The 21786-nt window shown below is 44.8% G+C and overlaps 1 protein-coding gene across 2 annotated transcripts in view; it reads left to right on the top strand.

The window, feature by feature from the left end:
* Positions 1–21786, top strand: part of MYO16 (myosin XVI) — a 375466-nt gene that overhangs the window by 256965 nt on the left and 96715 nt on the right. For both annotated transcript variants that reach the window (XM_058670587.1, XM_058670588.1), the window contains 3 exons: positions 3159–3334; positions 8429–8509; positions 8739–8944. In XM_058670587.1, coding sequence (XP_058526570.1) covers positions 3159–3334; positions 8429–8509; positions 8739–8944 — 463 coding nt within the window. The remainder of the gene's footprint in view (positions 1–3158; positions 3335–8428; positions 8510–8738; positions 8945–21786) is intronic.

Here is a 21786-nt window from a genome sequence, read left to right as displayed (position 1 = left end):
GCTCCAGAACAAACTTAACCTTAATTTTTTCTCTTAATTTTGTTTATTTGAAAGATGGAGAGAAAAAGTCAGAGAGACAGTGATAGTCTTTAAAAAATATTTATTTTGTTGTTATTATAAAGTCAGATTTACAGAGAGAAAAAGATACAGAGAGAAAGATTTTCCATTCACTGGTTCACTCCCCAAGTGGCCACAACTGAGCCAATCTGAAATCAAGGGCCAGGATCTTCTCCAGGTCTCCGATGTGGGTGCAGGGTCCCAAGACTTTGGGCCATCCTCGACTGCTCTCCCAGGTCAGAAGCAGGGAGCTGGAGGGGAAGTGAAGCTGCCAGGTGCCCATGTGGCATCCTAACAGCAGTTACAAGGTGAAGATTTAGCAACTAGGTGATCATGCCAGGCCTGAGAGAGATCTGTCTGCTGTCCCACTCCAAAATATCTGCGGCTGCTGGCCAAGCAGGCCAAAGGCGGAACTCAGTCCAGGAGCCCCTCATGAGTGGCTGGTGCCTCCCAGAGCCACAGAGGTTGGAAAGGAAATGGAGCTGGGTCTTGAACCCAGGAGCTTTTGTGAAATGCAGGAATCCCCCAAGGCATCTTAGTTATTGCACCAAGTGTCCACTCCCAAATTCATCTGTCCGTTCCATCTGCATGGGCTTTCAGAAGCATCCTCACCTGTTCTGGTCCATGTTTGTGTTTAGTGTATTCCATTTCAATCCCAAGAATAACATGTAGCATTGTATTGTAAGTTGATTCACATATAGGCTTGCTTACATGTAAATAATAATTATTACCTAGTTAAATGGCTTATTGTGTATGTTTATTGTTTATCTGTTATTTGGAAGCCATTTCAAGCTTAAATAAGAACTAGCACAAAAATTTGAGTGTACTCTACCCAAACTAGTTATCTTTCATCATCATTCTCTCTTCCTCCCTCTTTTCAATCTCCCTTTCCCTGCGTGAACCACTTAAGAATAAGTTGCCTGCTCTTTCATATCAAGATAGTTGGACATCCATAGACAGAGAAGGAACAACATGTTCCATAAGCTCAGTAAATTATCAGAATAGTTAAATTTAATATAATAACAATCTCACTGCTCTTTTATACTGGTTTTCTCTTCAATTAGGATCATCCATTGCATCTACTTATCATTTCTCCCCAGCTGTGTGTGTATGTGTGCGTGTGTCCTCTTGCCTGCTTGCTTTTCTCTATATTCTGGAAAGTTTTTTTGTTAAGAAATTATGATACATACACAAATTGTGTTACCAAGTGATATGTGATGGTCAGATAAAAACACATTTTGTAATATCAAATTAGGGTAAATATGCTTAGTATCTTCTCAAACATTTAGCATTATTTTATAATAATAAACATCTAAAAGTTCTAGGCTTTTTAAATAGGGAAAGAATTTGTACACTACCATGGACTGTGCTGTTCCATGGCACCCAGGTGGTTTGCCTGTCCAGCTGTAAGCTAGTGCCTGTGTACCAGCCCCTGCCCCTGTCCACTTCCGTCCCCTATCTCCAAGGTCCATCACTGTGTCTTTTAGGGGATATCCTATTTTGTTTTATACTCCATATGTGGTGAATATCATGTGATACTTATTTTTTTGTGATTACCTAATCTCATATTTATTATTCCTGATCCCAGGTATCAAGTGCTGGCAGTGAGGGTTGTTTTCCTGTCTCTGTGTGGGAAGGCTTCCCTTGCCACAGAATCCTTCACTTGCTGCCTGCAGGAAAGAACAGGCCAGAGGCCCCTTTTGAAGTGACAGTCCCTCCAGTGTTTCAGCATGAGACAGTCCGTGTAGCTGTTTGCATGTTTTACTTAATCCTTTAATAGTTCTGTGTACTGTGAGCCCCTGACTTACTTGTTTATTTCTTTTGATGCCAAAATTGTCCAAAACTTGGCCATTTAGAATACCTCCTGGCCATGTCCCGTGTCCTTGGAACAAGTTTTCCATGCTGTTTCTAGCAAATATTGGCAGCTGGTCTCCCTACACTCTTCTGGAATCATCTCCTTAAGCTTCGATCTAATGTCAGCTATTAGAGGAAACAAAGGCTGGGGGTGGGTGGGCTGGTTGCTGCTGGAGTGCCACTGCTTGTAGGGCTGCTCGGAACTCAGAAGTGGAAGATGCTAGATGGCAATTATGTAGAGATACGTAGCTGTTAAAGACCATGAAGCTCTGGACACCTGCAGCTCTTCCTCTGCCCCCGGTTCCTTCTTACAGTCTGTGCGTGTAACCCCTGCTCTGACCACTCTGCACCCCTGCGTGGTCATTAATGCAGCAGATTTTCACTGAAAGATGCAGAGAGATACATGGTGCACCTGCTCAGGCAAAGTAACTCCAGTGTAGAAAGACAGAGATTAAACTGCTGTGCCAGGCCACAGTGTGGTCCAGTGATCGATAGGCTGTGTTCCTGTGTTATTTGGTCACCTGATGTCACATTTTTAACTTTGCAGTAATCTTCAAGGTAAGCACATTCATCGTGATTTTATAAAACTTAAACTGAAAGGCTGCCTACATACAAATGTAAATAACATAATATATGGCCCTTCTGTAGCCTTAGCCACCAAAGATATTGTCTTCATTCTTCCATTCCAATTTTGCAACCCACATTCTATCCATCCATCCAAACTCCAGTGCTGCCAGGAGTGGCAGAAAAGAAACTCAACCCAGAGTTATTAGATTTGTGTAATCTGATGTAAAAACCATCTGGTTTGCATTTACCTTTGCAGCTTGTTAGAAGGAGGAACCTTCCTTTTCCTTCATTCAGTCTTCCAACTTGTGTAGTGAGGAAGCCAACTGTCCCCTGGGGTTTACAGACACTCTAAGATCAGTGCCATGTCAAGGAAGGCTTTCTTGGAGTCATTCTGCCGCAGCGGGGACGGTGGCACAAAAGTCCAATTTCAAGACCTGCTTACTCAGTCAGAGAGCCATGGGCCAGGTGCACAAGTAGGCAGCAGTGGGCAAGGGCAGTGAGGGTCAGTGAGTAGGGAAGGGGCTGAGATGGGTGCAGGGAAAGCAGACTGCTCCAGCCACCACACCAGTTACGGGGTGTTTTAGTGGTGAGGTGAAGGCACTTGCGTGAGGGAAGGATTTTATGCTCAAAGAGATAATGATTTTAATGCCACTTACAATATTCAATTATTTATTTCCCAGCTAGTGAAAATGTCGTGATCCATCACTTGTTCCAGTCGAAGCTATCACAGACGGGGTCGCTCATTCCCTCCTGTCCCTCTTTTAAATTCCGAGGACATAAATCCACCCAGCTCAACAAGAAAAGCACGGCATCTTCCATTATTGGAGAAAACAGGAATTATCTCGAACTCAGCAAGGTAGGGGTTTTTGTGACATGTTGGTTGTTATGAAGTTTGCTTAGTATACTGGTGAGGCGTGAGTTTGAATACCAGCAGGAAGAAATTGATACTGTAGTAGAAAGAATGCCAGGAAAAGATTCATGCCTCAGATGAAACCATCCAGGAGAGGGGAGTGTACAGCAGAGTGTTGGAGTGGGCAATTCACAAACAAGGGTTGGGGTGCTCATGTTACTTTGGAACTGTGTAGCACTCTGTTTACACTTCATCTGTGGCTCAACGCAGAGGTAGCTTCCTTTTCCAGAAACTTTCTGGACTCCCCTGTGCAGTGTCCTAGGTTCCCCAGGAACCCAGGGCCAGACGTGTCCTGGGTGGCCGTGCTGGTGTCTAGAGATCCGTCGAGAACCCATCTTCTAGGAGAGTGGTGCACAAGCTGGAGGGCACTTTAGTTTACACCCAAAGTCAATGCAGAATGAGAACCAACTGCTTATCAGGCCAGTGTCAGGAATGTGTGTGTGTGTGTGTGTGTGTGAGAGAGAGAGAGAGAGAGAGAGAGAGAGAGAGAGAGAATGCATGCACGTGTGTGTCTACAGTTTAGAGTAGGGACCCTTTGATTTTGTTGCTTAAGAACTAAGTGATTCCCGAATTCTGTCTCAGGGCACATAAACCGGCATCTTACGTCCCAGAGGCAGAGCCCGGCCTGCCCTTGTTGAGTGTTGCTGTGTTTTCTCCCGAACCAGCCTGCCCTTTCGTTTTCACTCTCCCGGAAAATCAAGAGCAGGGAATCCGCGCACACCTCAGCACTGTGATGTTTAACCTCAATTATTCAACAGCGTGAGGCGCAGAAGCCCTTAGTCTTCTCCCTCACGGCCTGCAGGAGGGAGATAATTCACCATTGCTCCTCCACTCAGAAAGGGAAATTGAGTACTCCCTGTCACGGAGTGGAGATTTATTCATTATGCTTCTCCTGCCAGTGTTCCAGCCCTGCAATCCGGAGTTCTTCCCTTCCCGCTGGCCTCGTCCCTGCCCATCCAACCCAGCAGACGCGGAAGTAGAATTTTAACCGCTCCGCGTCGGAGCCTCATGCTTTGCCTTGTGTTTCTAGAGAGCAGCCATCTCAGGCCAAGCGCTTGCTCTTACTCTCGCCCGTCAGTTCAGTTAATCCCTTCAGCCTGGTGGAAGCCAGTAGGTTATTGTCACACAGCAGCAAGAGTACCGAGCTGACAAGAATGTTTTATCACAACTTTTTCTTACACCAGGACTTTTAAGGACAATGATATCGGCTCAAGAGCTGGGTTGGTCCAAGTCTCTGTGAGTTTGTGAAAAGGATTCAAACTTCAGTGAGTGAGGTCTCCCTTTGCCCCTGCTTGAGTTAATTATCGTCTGCCTTTTGTTTCTTTTCTGGTTGGCTTTTTCCACCAATTATTTTTAAAATCTCCATTAACATTTAATCTTTGTTATTTGTATGCTTTTTAAGGAGCCACATATAATTACTTGTTTTAAAAAACAGTCTATACTATTAAAAAAAATGAAATGCAGTTCTTTGTGGACAAATGGGCCCGACTGGAATCCATCATGCTAAGAGAAATGAACCAATCCCAAAAGGTTAAATACCACATGTTTGCCTTAATTTGAGATGAAAAGATGACAACCTGAAAAATAGTACCTGTATATTGTAATATTATTGCAATCTCTAACAACCTGTATCCAATACAATAAGATAATGCGATATAATCTATAAACCAACAATTAATGTCAGAATATTTAAGATCTACATCGAAAAACTGTAAAACCTACTATACCCTCAATACGCTATGTTAATCCGTAATGGGGGGGGAGTGCAGGGAAGCCTTTCAGGACCATAAAAAAAGTGAGGAAAAAGTACAATATAGCCTGTCAAGATCAAATCTGGTAATTCATAGACAACAGATTCAAAGCGGCACTAAACAATAGTAAAACTACTATACCAATGCATGAGGGGGGAATCGGGTGTGATCCTTACAACCTCTTAACAGGAGGTCATGTGCATGGAGCAGGGGGGCACTCCAGGGTGGAGCAGGTGGCAAGGAGAAAGCCTGGATCCCAACCATGAAGACTCCCAGACCTTCACCACAAACTATTAATACGAGCAACAAGGACTATATCCCAGCTGCCAAGGAGGTCACAGGGAATTGGATGCCCTCGGAGGCCGAGTACTCTGAGGTCACCCACCCCCAACCAGAGCTTCCGCTGGGGATGGAAGAAGTCCAAACACTACCGTGCAGAAACCAACATCATCGGAAAGACAACCAGAAGCCCTGAGCGGTCCGCAGAAACAGAAGAACAATAAACGTTCTTCGGGACCAGGGAGGAGAGCTTTCTCTGGTCCGAGCCTGGCTCCACCTCTGGACCCCCACCCTCCCTTGCAATGACCATCGGGATCACTCCAAAAACCCCTCATAGCAAACAAACAATCATACAAACTAAAAAAACCTAAAATAAATAGACAAACAACAAAAAGTAGAGCTTGGAATCTGACAGGAAAGAGCTGGCATGTATTTGCTCATGCCTCGCTGGGTGGGACACGAAGATTAGTCACTCTTCACCGTGGTGTTGGGGACTTCCCTGCACAACCCCCCCAAAAAAAAATGTTCTGCACCTTAATTGTTGACAAATGTCTTGTTAGAGTTACAAGCCAGTCTAGATTATCCTAAAATCTGCCAAGATCAGTAAAATTATACTTCAACACAACAAATGGCTAAATACTAAAATGAAATAGACACGAGACAGCTGAATGGTACCTTATAGCCATTTTAAGGTATATAGCAGCCGGTCCTGTATACAAACTAAAATTGAAATGTCAATGAGCAAATCATAGGTTGTGGTTAAGAACTTGTTTTTTGTTTTTTTTTTTAACATACTGGTTATGCAAAACCATGTCAATTCCATAATGTTACAAATTGCTGTTAATGTTATATTGGGACTTTTAATCGACTGGGATGATATTCTACCAGCTCTAACTTTGGACCAGAAATGGTCTCCCCAAGAAACTGTTCAACCCATCTGGACAATAAGTAGCTGGACTCTATGTTTGGTATATGTTTGCAAGGAAAGAATCTTGATTGAATTGGAACTGTAATACTGCACCAAGGTGGAGGAATCCACCAGGGGGGAGGGGCGTGGGGAGGGGTGGGGGGATTCCCAGAGCCTATGAAACTGTCACATAATGCATAATAATTAATTTTAAAAAGTTAAAAAAAAGTACATTTTGGTGCAAAAAGAGCTCAAAATTCATAAATATGTGGAATTGCCAAAAGTTCATGGGAAAATACAATGAAAAATTATGAAATGAAAAAAAACAAATAAACAAACAAACAAACAAAAAATCTAGAATAGATAGAGAACAACAAGGAAAGCTTAGAATCAAACAGGAAATGGGCAGTGTGGGTTCACTTATACCTTACTAGGTGGGACACAAAGATTAGTTACTCCTCACTAAGGTATTGAAGATTTCTCTGCACACTCCTCCTAAAACTGTTCTGCACCTCAACTGTTGACATATGTCTTGTTAGAGTTACAAGCCAGTTTAGACTATCCTAAAATCTTCCAAGCTCAGCAGAATTATGCGTCAACGCTGTAAAATGCTAAATACTAAAATTAAAATAGACATGAGACAGCTGAATAGTAATCTATAACCTGGTTGTATATAAAGTAAAACTGAAATGTCAATGAAGAAGTCACAGGATGTGGTTCAGAATTTGTATTCTTTTTTTTTTTTAACATATTGGTTACTCAATACCATGTCAATTAACTGCATAATGGTATAAACTGATGCTGATGTTATGTTGGGGCTTTTAATTGATTGGGATGATACTCTACCGGCTCTACCTTCAGACCAGGAAGGTCTCCCCAACAAGCCGTTGAACTTATCTGGACAATAAGATGCTGGACTTTATGCTTAGTAGAAGCTTGCAATGAAAGAATCTCAACTAAACTTGAACTGTGGTAATGCAACAAGGTGGAGGAATCCACCAGGGGGAGAGGGGTTTGAGGAAGGGTGGGGGGAATCTCATTGCCTATAAAACTGTGTCACATAATGCAATGTAATTAATAATAAAAAAAGAAATAGCACTTAGAAGATTAAAAAAAAACAATCTATAGTCAGTTTTCACAGCTGAGTAATTTACTAATCCTTTTTGGGAGTTAAAGCACAAGGAAAAGAGAGGCAGAAACATGAGTAAGAAAGTTTCAAACCCAGATACAGTCATTGAATTAGTGAATCTTTGAGCATCAAGTTGTATCATAGCAGTGTATATCTTCGCTGCAAAGCAAGCTCGCTCCGTTTTGTGATGTGTGAGTGATTAGTAATGTAACCAAGAGAAGCTATTGAATTTGTCTTCCTGAGTGAACCAAAGGTGTGCTTATTCTCAGATCATGATGGGAGCAGGTTGTGGGGAGCAGGCCGCCGAAGCCACTCCCGGAATAGGAAAGGCCGTCACAGGATGATGGCTGGCCCAGGGGCAGGAAGTGGGGTTGGTCTCACCAGCAGGTAAACAGGAAGTCACAGGGATAGGCTGATGCCCTCACTGCAATTATGTCATTGCTACTGGCCTATCAGGTAGTGCCAAGTGGACCCATGGGGAGAAGTGATTGGTGGAGAATGGTATAAAAGCAGCCGGTAAAAGCTAAGGAGGGGACGAGGAGGAGAAGGACGGGGAGAAGAATGGGAGAAGCGGCAGAGAGGGCTAGAGAAGCAGGGAGAAAAGCTAAGACCAACAGAGATAAAGGCAGCGCAGAGAAGGGTATCAACACAGCCGCTTTTAGCAGTAAGGGGTCCGGTTGTGGTTCCGGCTTTTCCCAGACCCTCAAGAGTGTGCCTCGTCGTTAGTGTCGCTGCTGGCCGGTGACAACTAGTGGCAGATGTGGTTGATTCAATGGCTGTGTATCTGGAAGGGTAGCAGGAGCAGGTGCCATTTCACAGTGCTGCCTGGTCATCATGGAGTATTAATTTTATCATTAATGCTGCATTTTTCCTGAACTAAAATCTACTAAAATTAATTCACTGGTTCTTTTGCTCCTTCCTTCCCTTCACCCCTCTGTCTTCCCCTCTGACCACCCATCTTGCTTTCATCACAGTCACTTAAAAGGAAAGGAACATCTGTGCTTGTGCAAAGACTGGGAAGAGGAGGCCCCACCACGTCAGCATCACAGCTCAGGGTGAGTGAAGTTTTAGATTCTGCCAACTTTGGAAAGTCTCCACAGGTTTATTCCTCCATTGTTGGGAGCTTGAGTACCTTCGAAAGTGGTAACACACACCCACACACAGTGAGTAAAAGCGTAACACACCCGGGAGTCACGGGTTGAAGATAGAGACTTCTAGCTGAAGAACGCCTGCTTGGCACTGTGCTGCGCTGGGAGAATCACTGCGTTTTACTTCTCTCCTTAGAAGTCGCTGGTGGATATTATTGGAAAACTCCAGACGTGCTCGCCACACTTTATTCATTGCATCAAGCCCAATAACTCAAAGCTGCCAGATACGTTTGATAACTTCTACGTGTCTGCCCAGCTGCAGTACATTGGGGTCCTGGAGGTGGTGAAGATCTCCCGGTGCAGATACCCTGCTCGCCTCTCCTTCGCGGAGTTCCTGTCAAGGTCAGCTCTGTTCCAGATCACTGTTTCGCCCACAGTTTCCCGTGCTCTGACACTACCATGGCAAGCACGTTTGCCCTTAGTATTTGTTTTGAGTCAACCAACTGTTTGCAGAATCAAGGAAAGCCCTACTGGCAAAGCTTAGATGAAAGGTCATTAAACTACGCTGAGCCCATTTCTCAGAGCCTATTTTTATACTCCCTTAAATTTATAAATTTCCTTAACTTGATAGATTTATAAAATTATTACCCATAAAATTTACAGGAATGCATTTATCATCTAAGTGAAGAATACATATGTGAACAGATGTAAGAATAAACACATATATGTTTTTCTTCTCTATAGCTAAAAACAAAATATTATACAGCTGACGAGTTGGCAAATTATACTCATGCGTCAAATCCAGCTCACGACATATTTTTGTGAGTAAAGTTTTATTAGAGCATAACCACGAATATGTTGTTTGAGGCTCCCTTTGTGTGGCAGTGGTTACAGAGAATAGGCCACACTGTAAAATATTCATTTGCCCCAGAGAAGCAGCTTGTTGACTCTGCTTTTATACAAATTCAGCTGAGAACCACGTGGTGCATGGGGCTGGCTGGCGCTGCCAGGACACATGCGCACACCGCAGCTTCCTGTTGGAGAGGCCTGACCTCTCGCCCCAGTGCTGGATCCCATGGTCTGCAGGGAGCACCCACTCGCCCAAAGCGGCATCACTCCTTCTGTGTGCGTGCCTTGGCTGACTTGGAGGCTTAGTCTAGTGTGACTGATAGGCATGAGGAAGCCTAGTCAGGCAGTGAGTTGCTGGTCGTTAATATTCACTGCAGACCAGGCTGCTGTGGGACGCTGCAGCTCTGCGCGGCATCTGATGTCTGTATTGGACGTCACTGCACTGCTCTTGATGTCTGGGCTGGGCACAGAGTGTTGCCTCTGCCCCCAGGGGAGCCATGGAGAGGCAATTTTTGAATGAAGGAAGTATTGATTTGGTGAAAATGCTGTAAATGTATTTTCAGCATTAAGAAACTAAAAAGGTGGATAGTCAACCAGAAGATGAGAAAGCTATTGGTAATTCTATAGAAAATAAGATGGAAGTTTGAGATGGTATGACTATAAAGTAGTATCTACCTTACGACTTATTAACAATCTTAACATTTTGTGGTTAAAGTTAATCATACAGCAACATGTAGAAAAATCTGTTGGGTAAGCCATGTATCTAAAGAAGATTTTAAACTTTCTGTTGTCTCATCCAGAAAAACAAAATAAATTAAAATACATAAATCACTAAATTTGCAACATTTAGTTCAAAACTAAGGATATATTTACTATAAAATTCTGTTTTATGACATTTGTGTTTTCTAGAAGAAAATAGTAGCGGGTGCTTATTATTCATCTGGTCTACTTTGTGAAGGCACTCTGAAGATGGCACTGTGTCGAGTTCAGTGTGTCAAGTTCAGTGTCGTGCCGTCTCGTCAGGGTAGCATGTCCTCAGCACAGACAGCAGAGATTCAAACTCATGGTGATGCGAGTGCCCTGCCTTCAGAGTATCTGTTCCAATAGACAGGATACTTGTGTTTACAAACTAAAAGTACTTATAAACCAGAGCTTGGGCATGCTGTCTGTTAATTTATAGGATTGGCTGCCATGTTGAGCATTACAGAGGGACAAATTAAACTGGGAGGCAAGAATTAACTGTGTGGGCTGTTTTGATGGGAGATGTGAGGTCAGTCAGCAGTGACTGCATGTTCAGGGGCCTTTGGTAAGAGCCATTCTGCCATGCCTCTCTCTGTTCCCTGGGTGCCAGTCCATTCATAATCTTGACGGATGTTTGCCAGTTAATGGAGTTTCTTTCTCTATTACAGTTTATGTATTAAAAATCAGCCTTCCCCCGTTTTAAGAACAGGTAATCTTTGTGCCCATGAACTTAAAACCTGCCAGTATATCAGTTTAAAGTAATACATTCCCAAACCTACCCTAGAGCATCAGAATGGTAATATAGAAGCATGGTTTCCAAGGATCCCCAGGCTAGAACCTGCATGTCTGATTTCATGGGAAACAGGATTAGGCTGACAACCCTGGGCTCAGGGGTAAGGTGAGGTGATCTGCCAGGAGCAGGAGGTCCTGGAGCAGCCCAGGCCTTGGTCACTTGTGGTTTGGTTAGCAGTTTAACCCCTTTGGAAGCGCTGCCCAGATAAGCAGTTCCCCAGGATCAGTACCCACCAGACACAGAAGGCACTTGCCAGTGCAGCATCCAGAACTTCTGGCAGTAAGTACAGGTGAGGCCTGCAGAGAGCATGCCTCCAGGAGCATCCAGGTGAGGTGGGAGGCACCGGTGCATGGTGCATGGCCCCTGGAGAGCCTCCAGGCACTGGTGCATGGCCCAGGGAGAGCCTCCAGACACTTTGGAACAATGCTTCACTTTGTTTCCACCCAGCCCAGCACTGAAAGTACAACAAAGCCTAGACAAGCCAAGTGAACTTGCAGAGAACACAAAACCCCCAGGTGGTTCCCTCAAAGCCTTTGGGAGTTTCATGAATCTGCAGCAAGCAGTTGTCCCAGTGGCCTGCTCCCCCAGAAGAGGGTGAGGAACGTGGCTCTCTCTGCGTAGATGTGTGCACAATGTTCTGAATCATCATGGTTACAAAGTGGTTTTTACCCTTTTCGTATTAGTAATATATTGTGTCAGGACTAAACTTTGATAAGTAACCTTTGTTGACATTTGCAGGTAATATCTTAAAATTAGATATGGTTTTTCATATGCATGCATTTCTTAATTTCTTCTAGGCAAGCACTACAGCTTACGATGTTGTGCCTTGTAGATGTTTAATGAATGTCTTCAGAGGTAACCTGGTGTTGGAGATTAGTGGTTGTTCAGCCAGACAGAGAGCAAAGTAACGCCTGGAAGAAGTAGGGTAGGGCTGGGAAATGACAGCCGCCTTGCAGCCATCTTCAGGCTCCTGTTAACGTCCCCACTTGAACTAAAGGCAACTTCTGGTGCCAGAGCTGCATGGGTGGCACAGGGATGACTCCGTGGGGTGTTTGTCACCCTCTCTCTGCAGTGAAGAGAGCTTGGAATAAATAGCATAAGAAACCCTGAGCCAAGGGGAGTGATTGGTGTCTGGAACGCTTGAGCAGAATCCAGTCAGTATGTGTTCTGTCTGGAGAGAGCCTCAGTGAACACTTCTTGAGCCTCCCAAAAGCTCACCACAGCATTGAGATCATCTCAGATGACTACAGAGTCTGAGAAAAGGAATTCAGTTGTCAGTTACCACAAAGGTCTCAGAACAACAACAAAACAAGATGTGGGTTTTTTTTTTTTTTCAGTTTGGAAACACTGTTCGTTGTTTCTGGAATCCAAATGGTGATAATCCCGAATCATGGACATTTCCCTCAGATCCCTGGGTCAAAGTGATTCTGCAGACCTACACAGTGGTGTCCTGGCTGGTATAACTGATTGTCATTCAGATTCTCTGATGGCCAGAGGCCCTGTGTTGACCAGAGGTGGACGTGAGCTTGTTGATTGGTTCCCCATGTGTGTTGTTGGCAGCTTCTGGGTGGGATGGTGAGAGCACTAGGTTGTCCTGCCTTCTGTGGTTAGGCTTCACAAGCCTCGGTCTGTAGGAACGTCGAGAGGGGCAACAGAACAATTACTGTGTGTGGCCACAGTGCATGATCAGATTACCCGTGGCTGCAGACTGAACCCAGGGAAGGGCTCTGATACGGTCACTGGGGTTAAATCATGTCATAAGAGTGTCTCTGATGGTTAAGATCAACATCCTTGTAAGAAGAAACACCAAAATCTGTCCCATCCCTCTATGTCATTCTCTCTCTCTCTCTCTCTCTCTCATTCTGCCTCTTGTTTTTAGGGAGTCAAGTGTGAACAATAAGAGCTTGCAAAGTTAAGGTTCATCTCTCTTACATGTCGTCTTGCACTGCAGTTTGGAAATAGCACGTCTTACCATACGCTGCTTGTTCCGTTCAGGTTAACGATGGCACAGGTCTAGGATGTAACTCAGAGGGAAATGAATGACTTCAAACACACAGCAAAAAGTCAGATTTGTCAACCTCTGGGTCAAGTGCTGTTCACACCAGTCAAAAACATGCTGACATGAAACAGCAATTTAAATGACTCCAGTTCTGTGAGTGGACTGGAACTCCGGAGGAACAATTTTGCTTGAAGTCTGCTCTGCAGCTGCAGCCAGATAGCTGGTTTTTGCTAAGATCTGGCTGGGCTGGGAGCACGCAGCTGTTTCTTCACTCCTGTGTTTGGTGCCATCCGCCTATGGCCTCTTTGCTCGAGCAGAATTTCCCAGACTTCTATCCACTGAGTCAGGGTTCCAGGACACCGCAAGGGAAGCCCATAGCCTTGACAGCCAGGCCTGCACCCAAAACACAGAACACTGCCCTAGTCTGTTGGTCAGAGCAGTTCCAGAGCAGTGCAGACCGTTTCCAATGGAAGGAATCAATACTTGTTACAAGCTCTTCCATCCTTGTAAAGAGCATGCCTGTTTGGGGGACTGTGACAGTCTTCCATAGTCCCACTAACCTTTGACTTGCTGTCACTTCCTTCTGTCTCCAGTAAGAAGAGCATGTTAGTTCAATATGTGCATATATGATTGTGCTGGAAAAATGGATCTGAGAAGTTCTTCAAGGAAGGTGGTGTAGACACGTCTTGTCTACACCAGTTATCTTCCCCAAGGTCTCTAATAGTCGGTGTGCTTCAGACAATGTAATACTTATTTTTTTCAATTCAGTGTTCTGGAACTGGGCCAGTTCTCTTTGAAATGCCAACCTTTCTCTCCAGGATCTGGAGGAGCTGCCTTGGGGGCTAACCCTGGTCATGGTGGCAGGCTGCAAGGGGCCATACCCTTTTCCCATCTAAGGGGTTGTTTATGGTTGGCTGGGTGGGGGTAGGATGACCTCACAGGGTGAAAAGGTTTGCTCTTTAATGAGATAGACAAATTTGGCTGATACAGGGTGCTTGCCCCATGCAAGCAGCAAGATGTTTGGCAGAGAACAGCCTGGGAGCTGTGTCTTCAGTTTGTTATTAGATGAAATCTGTCTTAGAAATAGTCTAGGAATCATTTGGCTTGCTAAAAGGACACAGCTACAAAAGGCGTGCGTTAAATTGTGTGTGGGGAGGTGGATAAAAGAAGACACGTTTGAGTATTTTTGGATTAAAATTGTCCAGTGGAGCTGGCCCTCACCAGGCAGTTGTGGTCTCCTGAAAACTTCCTTGGAGGCTAGTGATGCCATGACTGTCAAGAACTCTTCACGATGAGTGAGTTAGGAAGTCCAGGGGATGCTTAACACCCTAAAAGCTTTCATTGGCAAAGGCTGCATTTTATTCCAGGTAATTCTGCTACGTCCAACCTTTCAGCTGCATCTCTTCCGTAGGGTTGACTGATTGCACAAGAGTTAATGAGGTTTGAAATGTAAAGGGTCTGAAAGATTTTTTAATGAAATGTAAAATATTGGAGAAGCTTAAGTCGTAGTTAAAGGTCATATCACGTTAACTAAGTCCATCTTTATTTGGGATTTGCTCTACTACTCACTGGGTCATGAGAACCCTCTACCCCATCCCAGTGATGTGCAGCCATTTTCTGTAGTGGACAAAACTGCGTGAGTTTAGACTGCCAGACTCCGTGGTCTCTCACACAGCTGCTCAGCTCAGCTCTTGAAGCAGAAAGTGGCCATATCGACTCTGAAGAACCAGGCAGGTGGTGTTGACATAAGCTGGCGTAGTTGAAGGTGGGTGCTTTGGGCTCAGTGGGACTCAATACAGCCCTCCTTACATGCCTTCAGATAGTATGGTGTGGGGACTGACCCTTCGGAATAAGGACCCCCGATGACTGTCTGGCTCACAGTCCAATGTTTGTATTACCGGGTGAAGTGACTCCCATGACAGCCACCAGCCATTCCCTCCTCGTCCATTTCTTCATGTTTTCTTCATTGACTTTTGTTTTATATGTAGGCTTTATTCAGCCAGAATGCCTGTGTGAGTTGGGGATCACCATCCTGGTGACCATCACCGCTGGAGACCATCGGGACAGTCTGGTGCCCCAGGGCTCTGAGCTCTGACTCCTGCACCCACTGTACTATTACTGCTGGAAGCAGTTTGGGGCACATGTTGTCCTGACACAGGTTTCAGTTAGGCAGCCCTGGTGGCTGCGTCTGCTATTTCGTCTTGCCCTAAAGGGCATTCATTAGCGCTGTGCATTGTGCTAACTGCTTCATGGCAGCATCTCATTTAATCCTCATTACAGTCCCAGGAGGTTTGTAATTACCCCACACCTGCTTTACGGTGAGCTCTTGATGTTTGGATGTCATTACTAGCCCTGGACGGTAGCTTTGGAATGGGTAGAGCAGCGCTGTGATATCCCAGGGAGCAGAAGTCCCTGGAGATTTCTAAAACGCAGTTTGGGTGTTGCTCTCTGATTATCATTCTGCCGTTTCCTGGAAAACACCCAGGTGAAGTTGCCGAGACCTGCAGGCTTGTGGCCTCTCATATGAGCACAGTGGTCACACGGGGCTGGAGATGGCGGAGAGGCTGGACCGGCCACGGCCTCTGAAAGGCTAATTCCAAGAAGAAAATAAAAGTCATACTTAAAGTTGGAGAGCTGCAATTTTTCTTTTAGAACAATGTGGGAAATGAAAGCACATATTGAATTACTTCCTAATAACTTCAGGAGGAAAACACACCCCAACTGGCCAATCCAAATAATTTTAAGCAAATATTCAAGCATTCAGTACAATGCACATGAAACAAGGGTGATTATTGTTGTTCTAGGAAAGTAGATGGGGGACTTTTTGAAACAACAATTCAATATTTTCACAGTTGTATTGCATTTTTAATATGATCATTTAGTGTCCATAAAACAATTTCATGCCAAGATTCTGAATCTTGGAACTTGACTTTCTGCTTGAATATTGGCCACAAGGAGCTGAAAACACCAAAAAAAAAAAATAATGATTTAACTTGTTCTTGGGAAGTCTGATTTTAGAGTGCCCTCCGAGAGGGCCCTACCATTTCCGTCTCTGAAGAAGTTTCCTAGAATAGCCTTGGGGATGTTCTGGTGTCTGGGCATGGCAAGGACAGGGTGTGGCAGCATTATGAGGGGCCTGTCTCAGTCACACAGAACATACTTCCCCCTCCTCCGAGCGCATTCTGGGGTCTCCTTGTGCCCACGTCAGATGAGCAGTATAGATTTCCACTCAAAGCCCTTTTCTTTTTTTTAAGATGTATTTATTTTATTGGAAAGGCAGATTTATAGGGGGAAAATTAAGAGAGGAAGATCTTCCATCCTCTGGCTCACTGCCCAAATGGCTACATGCTGGAACTGAGCCAATCTGAAACCAGGAGCCAAGAGCCTGGAGCTTCTTCTGGGTCTCCCATGAGGATGCAGGGTCCCCAGGCTTTGGGTCATCCTCTACTGCTTTCCCAGTCCACAAGCAGGGAGCTGGATGGGAAGTAGAGCATCCAGGACACAAACCAACACTCATGTGGGATTCCAGTGTGTTCAAGGCAAGGATTTAGCCACTGAGCCATCGCAATGGGCCCCACCCAAAACTTTATAATGGGTCATCAGTCTGTTGTCTTACTGATCCAAGGCCATTCCATAATCAAGGTTGTGCCTTCATCCTCCTTCCCAAGCATTTTCCTAACCCGTTGCCCAGTGCAGTGTATCAAAGATCCCGGTTTGTTAAGGAAAATGTTAAAGTAGTGCAGAACATCGAATCTCATAACAGAATCCCAATAGGCCAGATATTCCTCATTTGTGACCGCAGGTCGTCTTCTATTTTAAGTCTCCAGCAAAAATGAAAGCTCAAAAATTAGTGTGACTTTCAAGCGAGACGTTCACAGCTATACAATTCTGAGGAAGTTGACTCATCAAAATTGATGAACTTGCCCTTGTGAGCTACAGCTCCAGAGTTCCATATGACTGTCCCGAGCCACCCCTTTCCTTTTCATATTTGTGTTAATAAGTTAATTTGTGTCCCCTCCTCTTCTCCTTTCCTTTCCTCTTTCAGAGGACTAACCTTGCCAGGTTTCTACAAAATACAGAAGGCTGGCTTTATCGCAGGCACTTGTACTTGAAAAGTGGCTTTTGTGGCAAGTCAGTCAGGGAGTATTTATATGGTGTGGGATAAAGATGTCCAACTTAGCATAATTTAACTTTTGAATAAAAATAGTTTCTTATGGAGGGTGGCGATGTGGGAGAGAGATGGTAGGGTGAGAAGTATCAGAATGCTGCTAAATCTGTATATATGAAATATGTATCATAAAAAGTTTCAAGTCAGCTAAAAATTTGTATGATATTTCTAAGTGTTTATAATCTATGAATATTTCCTAATTTATGGCAGATCTGTTTATCTGCAATATATATTTTTATTTAGGATCTTATCTAACTCCACAGTTATAAAACATTAGATAACAAATTAGAAAGGGACTTTTAATGTGCTCAAAGCCTTGCGGAAGGATGAGGGTTATGGCATGATACCTTGAGAATTGTGTCTGCGGTGAAGGAGACAGCGGGCGGCCGAAAGGGAGTGTGAGCGTGTGAGCAACTGACGGTTTGCAGGAGGGCTGTGTCACTTTGTGACTTAGATCACTACAGCACCCAGAGTATCAGAGACCCTTTCATGCCATTAATACCAGCCATGGCTTTCATCACAATCCCGGGCTGTGGTTTAAAAGAACTTGCATTAAGTCTTCCAGAGCTAAGAAGTGGGGATGACTCTCTACCCCCGGATTTAGTAGAGCAGTGCTGACTTAACTGTGTGGTACAATAAGAAAGTTTCACCTACACATTTGTCATACATGACAACCTGCACATTATTTCAATAATGCCTTCTATGCATTTACCAGAGAAAGACTTTTTAAGGGATAGATGTTTTAATGTTTTAAAACATGGGATAACCAAAAATCAACCGGTGTTTCCCAGCGGGAGGTATCTTGGGCAAGTATGCCTGCAGATAACCCATTGTCTGTCCGACACACAGCGTTGCCAACAACAATACTGTAATCAATGCCATGATTCCTTACTGCCTGAGCTAGTCAGCACCTAGTTCCATGCTTTTATGTGTCACCTTCTAATTCTTTGTTATGCTTTGATCATTATTCTCAGTACAGCATACACGTTCTGTATACACACCTCATCCAGTACCCTTCATTGAGGAAGATTTCAACTTGAAGCAGTTTCTCAGTCTTGTGTGTGGTGTTTGTTGCCTGTTTCCTGGCTCATCAACTTCCCAAGGCAGGCTGATCCTTTTTGTAAACACTCTCACAGTACATGTTCTCCAAGAACAGCTCATTTCTTCCTCTCTGTGATATAATTCATCTTAGAGATGCGGTGCCGGACATGTCTGTCCATCCCAGGTCTCTGTTGCTGGAATCAGGTTCGTTCTTCCCGTGACACCCGAATTACCCACTCACCATCTCATCTGGCGGCGCGTGGATGGTTAGACAAGGATTTCATTTCCGATCATGTCCAGCACTTTGCAGCGGTCCTGGTGGAAGGTCACTGCTCATGGTTTTCTCGTTGTTCATCAAAGAATGCCTACCGTTTTCAAATCCATGTCTGGCATTTTCCGGTGAATATTCTGCTTTTTTGTGTGGCTGCTGCTGAGTGTGGAATCTGTGGCGTTTAGCACACATGCACATGCTTTAGGACAGATTCCCTGGGTCAGAGCCCGGTGAGCGTGGCTGCCCATCAGGCCCCACCAGGTGTTTGTTCAAAGTTTGGATGGCAGTTCGAAGCCTGGGACCTGTGGGCATTGCTGGTAGGGCTCAGCGTGTCTCCCAGCAGCAGCAGGGTTGAAGGCTGCCACAATGCTTTTCTCCCAAGGTGGTCGTGGCTTTACCAGGCTATAATTTGAAAGCTTTTTCTCTTTGTTCCTTTTTCACTCATCATCTTCCTTTATCCTTCCACAACATTTGGAAATCATCTACTCTGTAAAATGAATTCTGAGCTACTTTGGCTGAATAACCACGTGGCTTTTGTAAACAACACAAAAATATGCAAGTCTATTATTTTTGAAAGATGAGTTCCAGTTTCTGCTTGATTTCCCTTCAATGATTGTCAAGCATTGAGGTTGAGTTCTGTGGAAAGTCAAGCTAATCTTCATATCCTGGTGTGGAGTCTAAAATTGGTGCTCAACATTCAGATTACTCAAAAGTAAAAGAAAACATAAATTATTTCATTCAATGGGCCATTTTAATCTGTGTCCTCGCTTCAGTAATGAGAGGCATCTAAGCCGGGAGAAATATTACAGGGATACATATTTTCGTATACTTTTGCCAGTCCATATGCAGAGGCAGATGTTGCAAATTAATCTTAAGACATGAACTATCTATGAAAAGGTTTCAAGCACAATGACCGAATAGCATGCACTGGTTTTGCTAGATTTTGATATGCCCTGTTGAGACTAAAAATATAGGAATGGGTGTCGCGGCACAGTGGGCCAAGCTGCCAGTTGAATATCTGAGTCCTGTGTCAGTGTTGAATCCAGTTGTGGCTACAGATGCAGCTTCCTGCTCATGTGCCTGTGAATGCAGCAGGCAATAGACCAAGCACCTGGGTTCCAGCACCCATGTACAGCAAGGTGGAGTTCTGACTCCTGGCTTTGGCCTGGCCCAGCTCTGTGTGTCACAGGCATTTGGGAAATGAACCAGTAGAACTCTCTCTTCTACCCTCTCCCTCTGCCTTACCAATAAATAAATGATTTTACAAATATAATACTTAACAAATGAAAAATGGCTAATATTTTGGAACTTGACTGTTGATCAAACACTGTGAAACCATATGTTATATAATGCAAATTCATGGGTGTTACTTTATTTCACCTATGTTCGTTTTAGTTCAATGTATGCATGCATTTATTTTTCTGTTTTTACTTCAGGACAGTTTTTAAATTCCAAAAGACAAATCATGGCCTTGTGCCATGAAGATCCACACTCCCAACTCACTTATTTGTCATAATCCACAAACCACGCCCAACGGCCCCTGTGCTTTTTGCCAAACTCCCTCTGCCCTCCCCCCTTCCAGTTTCTGGAAAAATTATTTTTAGAGCAGCTGTGAGTTCAAAGCGGAACTGAGCGGAAGAGCCAAAGGTTTTCCATGGCTCCCTGCATCCCCCATCTGAGGTCTCCTCACTCTGTAGAGAGCAGGTCTGTTATGTTTGTTACAGCTCCTAGACCCACATGGACACATCCTCACCATCTGGAGTTGGGGGTCACAGCCGGGTCAGTTGTTTCTAGTAACAGTTTGAGCAATATTTTATGAAGCAGAGCATTTCAGCTGGACGTATTTTTTCTAGTATTTTAAGACCTCACCCCTCTGCCTTGCCATTTTTCCAATAAGAAATCAACTGTCATTATTTGATGAGGATGAAAGTGAGGAGACACTAACCTTCCCATTGTTTGTTTGCTTCCACCAGTGCCTGCAGTGGCCTGGCCTGGGCCAGTTGAGCCAGGGGCCAGGTCTCTCCTGAGAGTCACAGGACCCTGCAGTGGCCTGGCCTGGGCCAGCTGAGCCAGGGGCCAGGTCTCTCCTGAGAGTCACAGGACCCTGCAGTGGCCTCGCCTGGGCACTGCATGAATTGCCACCTCCTGCTGTTGGCCCCCCGGGTGTGCACTAGAAGGAAGTTGGAATCAAAAGCCAGGGACAGTAATTGAACCTGGATTGGCTGATATGGGAGGCAGGTTCTTTAACTGTGAGGTCCCTCCCCTGGAAAGATTTTTTCCCTCCTGCTGTCTGTCATGAGCCCTTCTGAAACATCAGTTCCATGGCCTTCAAGCTTTCTTAGTCTTCTTCCTCCATGCCCATTGGCAACTGTCCTTTGCTGTCCTCAGCTGCACTGGTTTGGTTTTTATTCCCCTATAATGTCCAGCATTCTATTAATCTAATCTAAATGATGGCTTCATTACAGATTGCATTTGCTTGCTTGTTTGCATGCCCGGTGATACGTGGTGGATGTGGCTTTGCCAGGGTATCTACATTGAAGTCTCTCTAGAGCGTTTCTTGAATTTGTTCTGGGAAACAAGGTACTTAGCAGTTTGTTGCTAGTAATCCGTGTTAGGTAGATCCAGAATGGGTCAGGGCCCGCTGCTTCAAAGCTAGTAGTGGTGCAAAACAGCGTCTCGTCCATCCAGAGCCCAGGGCTGACGGAGAGTCTCATGCCTGCTGACCGGCGCGTGGTCACTGGTGAGCTGGCTTTGCCCTGGACACGGTTCCCATAATGCAAATGGGGTGTGTTTCCTGGGGCTCAGGTGGTTCATCCAAGTGCATGTGCTTAGCCGTGTTCTTCTGGAATCTTCTGCCTGAGGATGTTCACTTCTCTGATTCTCTGCCTGGTGAATTCCAGTCCCTTGGCATCCTCGCCCCATAGTCTCGGCTCCTCTAGCCAGAGACGACCTTTCTCACTGGACTCCTCCTCCTGTGCCATAGCCTGCAAACTGCCTCCCCCGACATTGTGCCGGGCCAGGTAGGGGCTTCGTGCCTTCATTTTCTGCCTCTCAGACTTAATGGTCTGGTGTCCATGTCCAGAGGCCCATGGCCTCACAGACCAGCAATTGTAAGTAGTTTCCAGCTGGAAGATAAATGCAGTTGTTTTGTTCTTATGGACTGGAAGCAGAAATCTGTGCATTTATCTGTACATTGGTTTCTACTAAACAAGTAGCTTGTGCACTTGTAGCTGCACTACCTTGCTAGCGTGCTGTAATAGATATCCTTACAAGAGAGCTTTCTGCAGTGATGGGATCATTTGAACATGTGTGCTTTTTGAACAGAGACACAGGCAGTTGCCATCTACTGATTCAATTCCACAAGTGCCCCCAGCAGCTGGAG

The sequence above is a fragment of the Ochotona princeps genome, chromosome 12 (assembly GCF_030435755.1).
Source record: "Ochotona princeps isolate mOchPri1 chromosome 12, mOchPri1.hap1, whole genome shotgun sequence".
NCBI classification, from domain to species: Eukaryota; Metazoa; Chordata; class Mammalia; order Lagomorpha; family Ochotonidae; genus Ochotona; species Ochotona princeps.
This window is presented reverse-complemented; position numbering and strand designations above follow the sequence as displayed.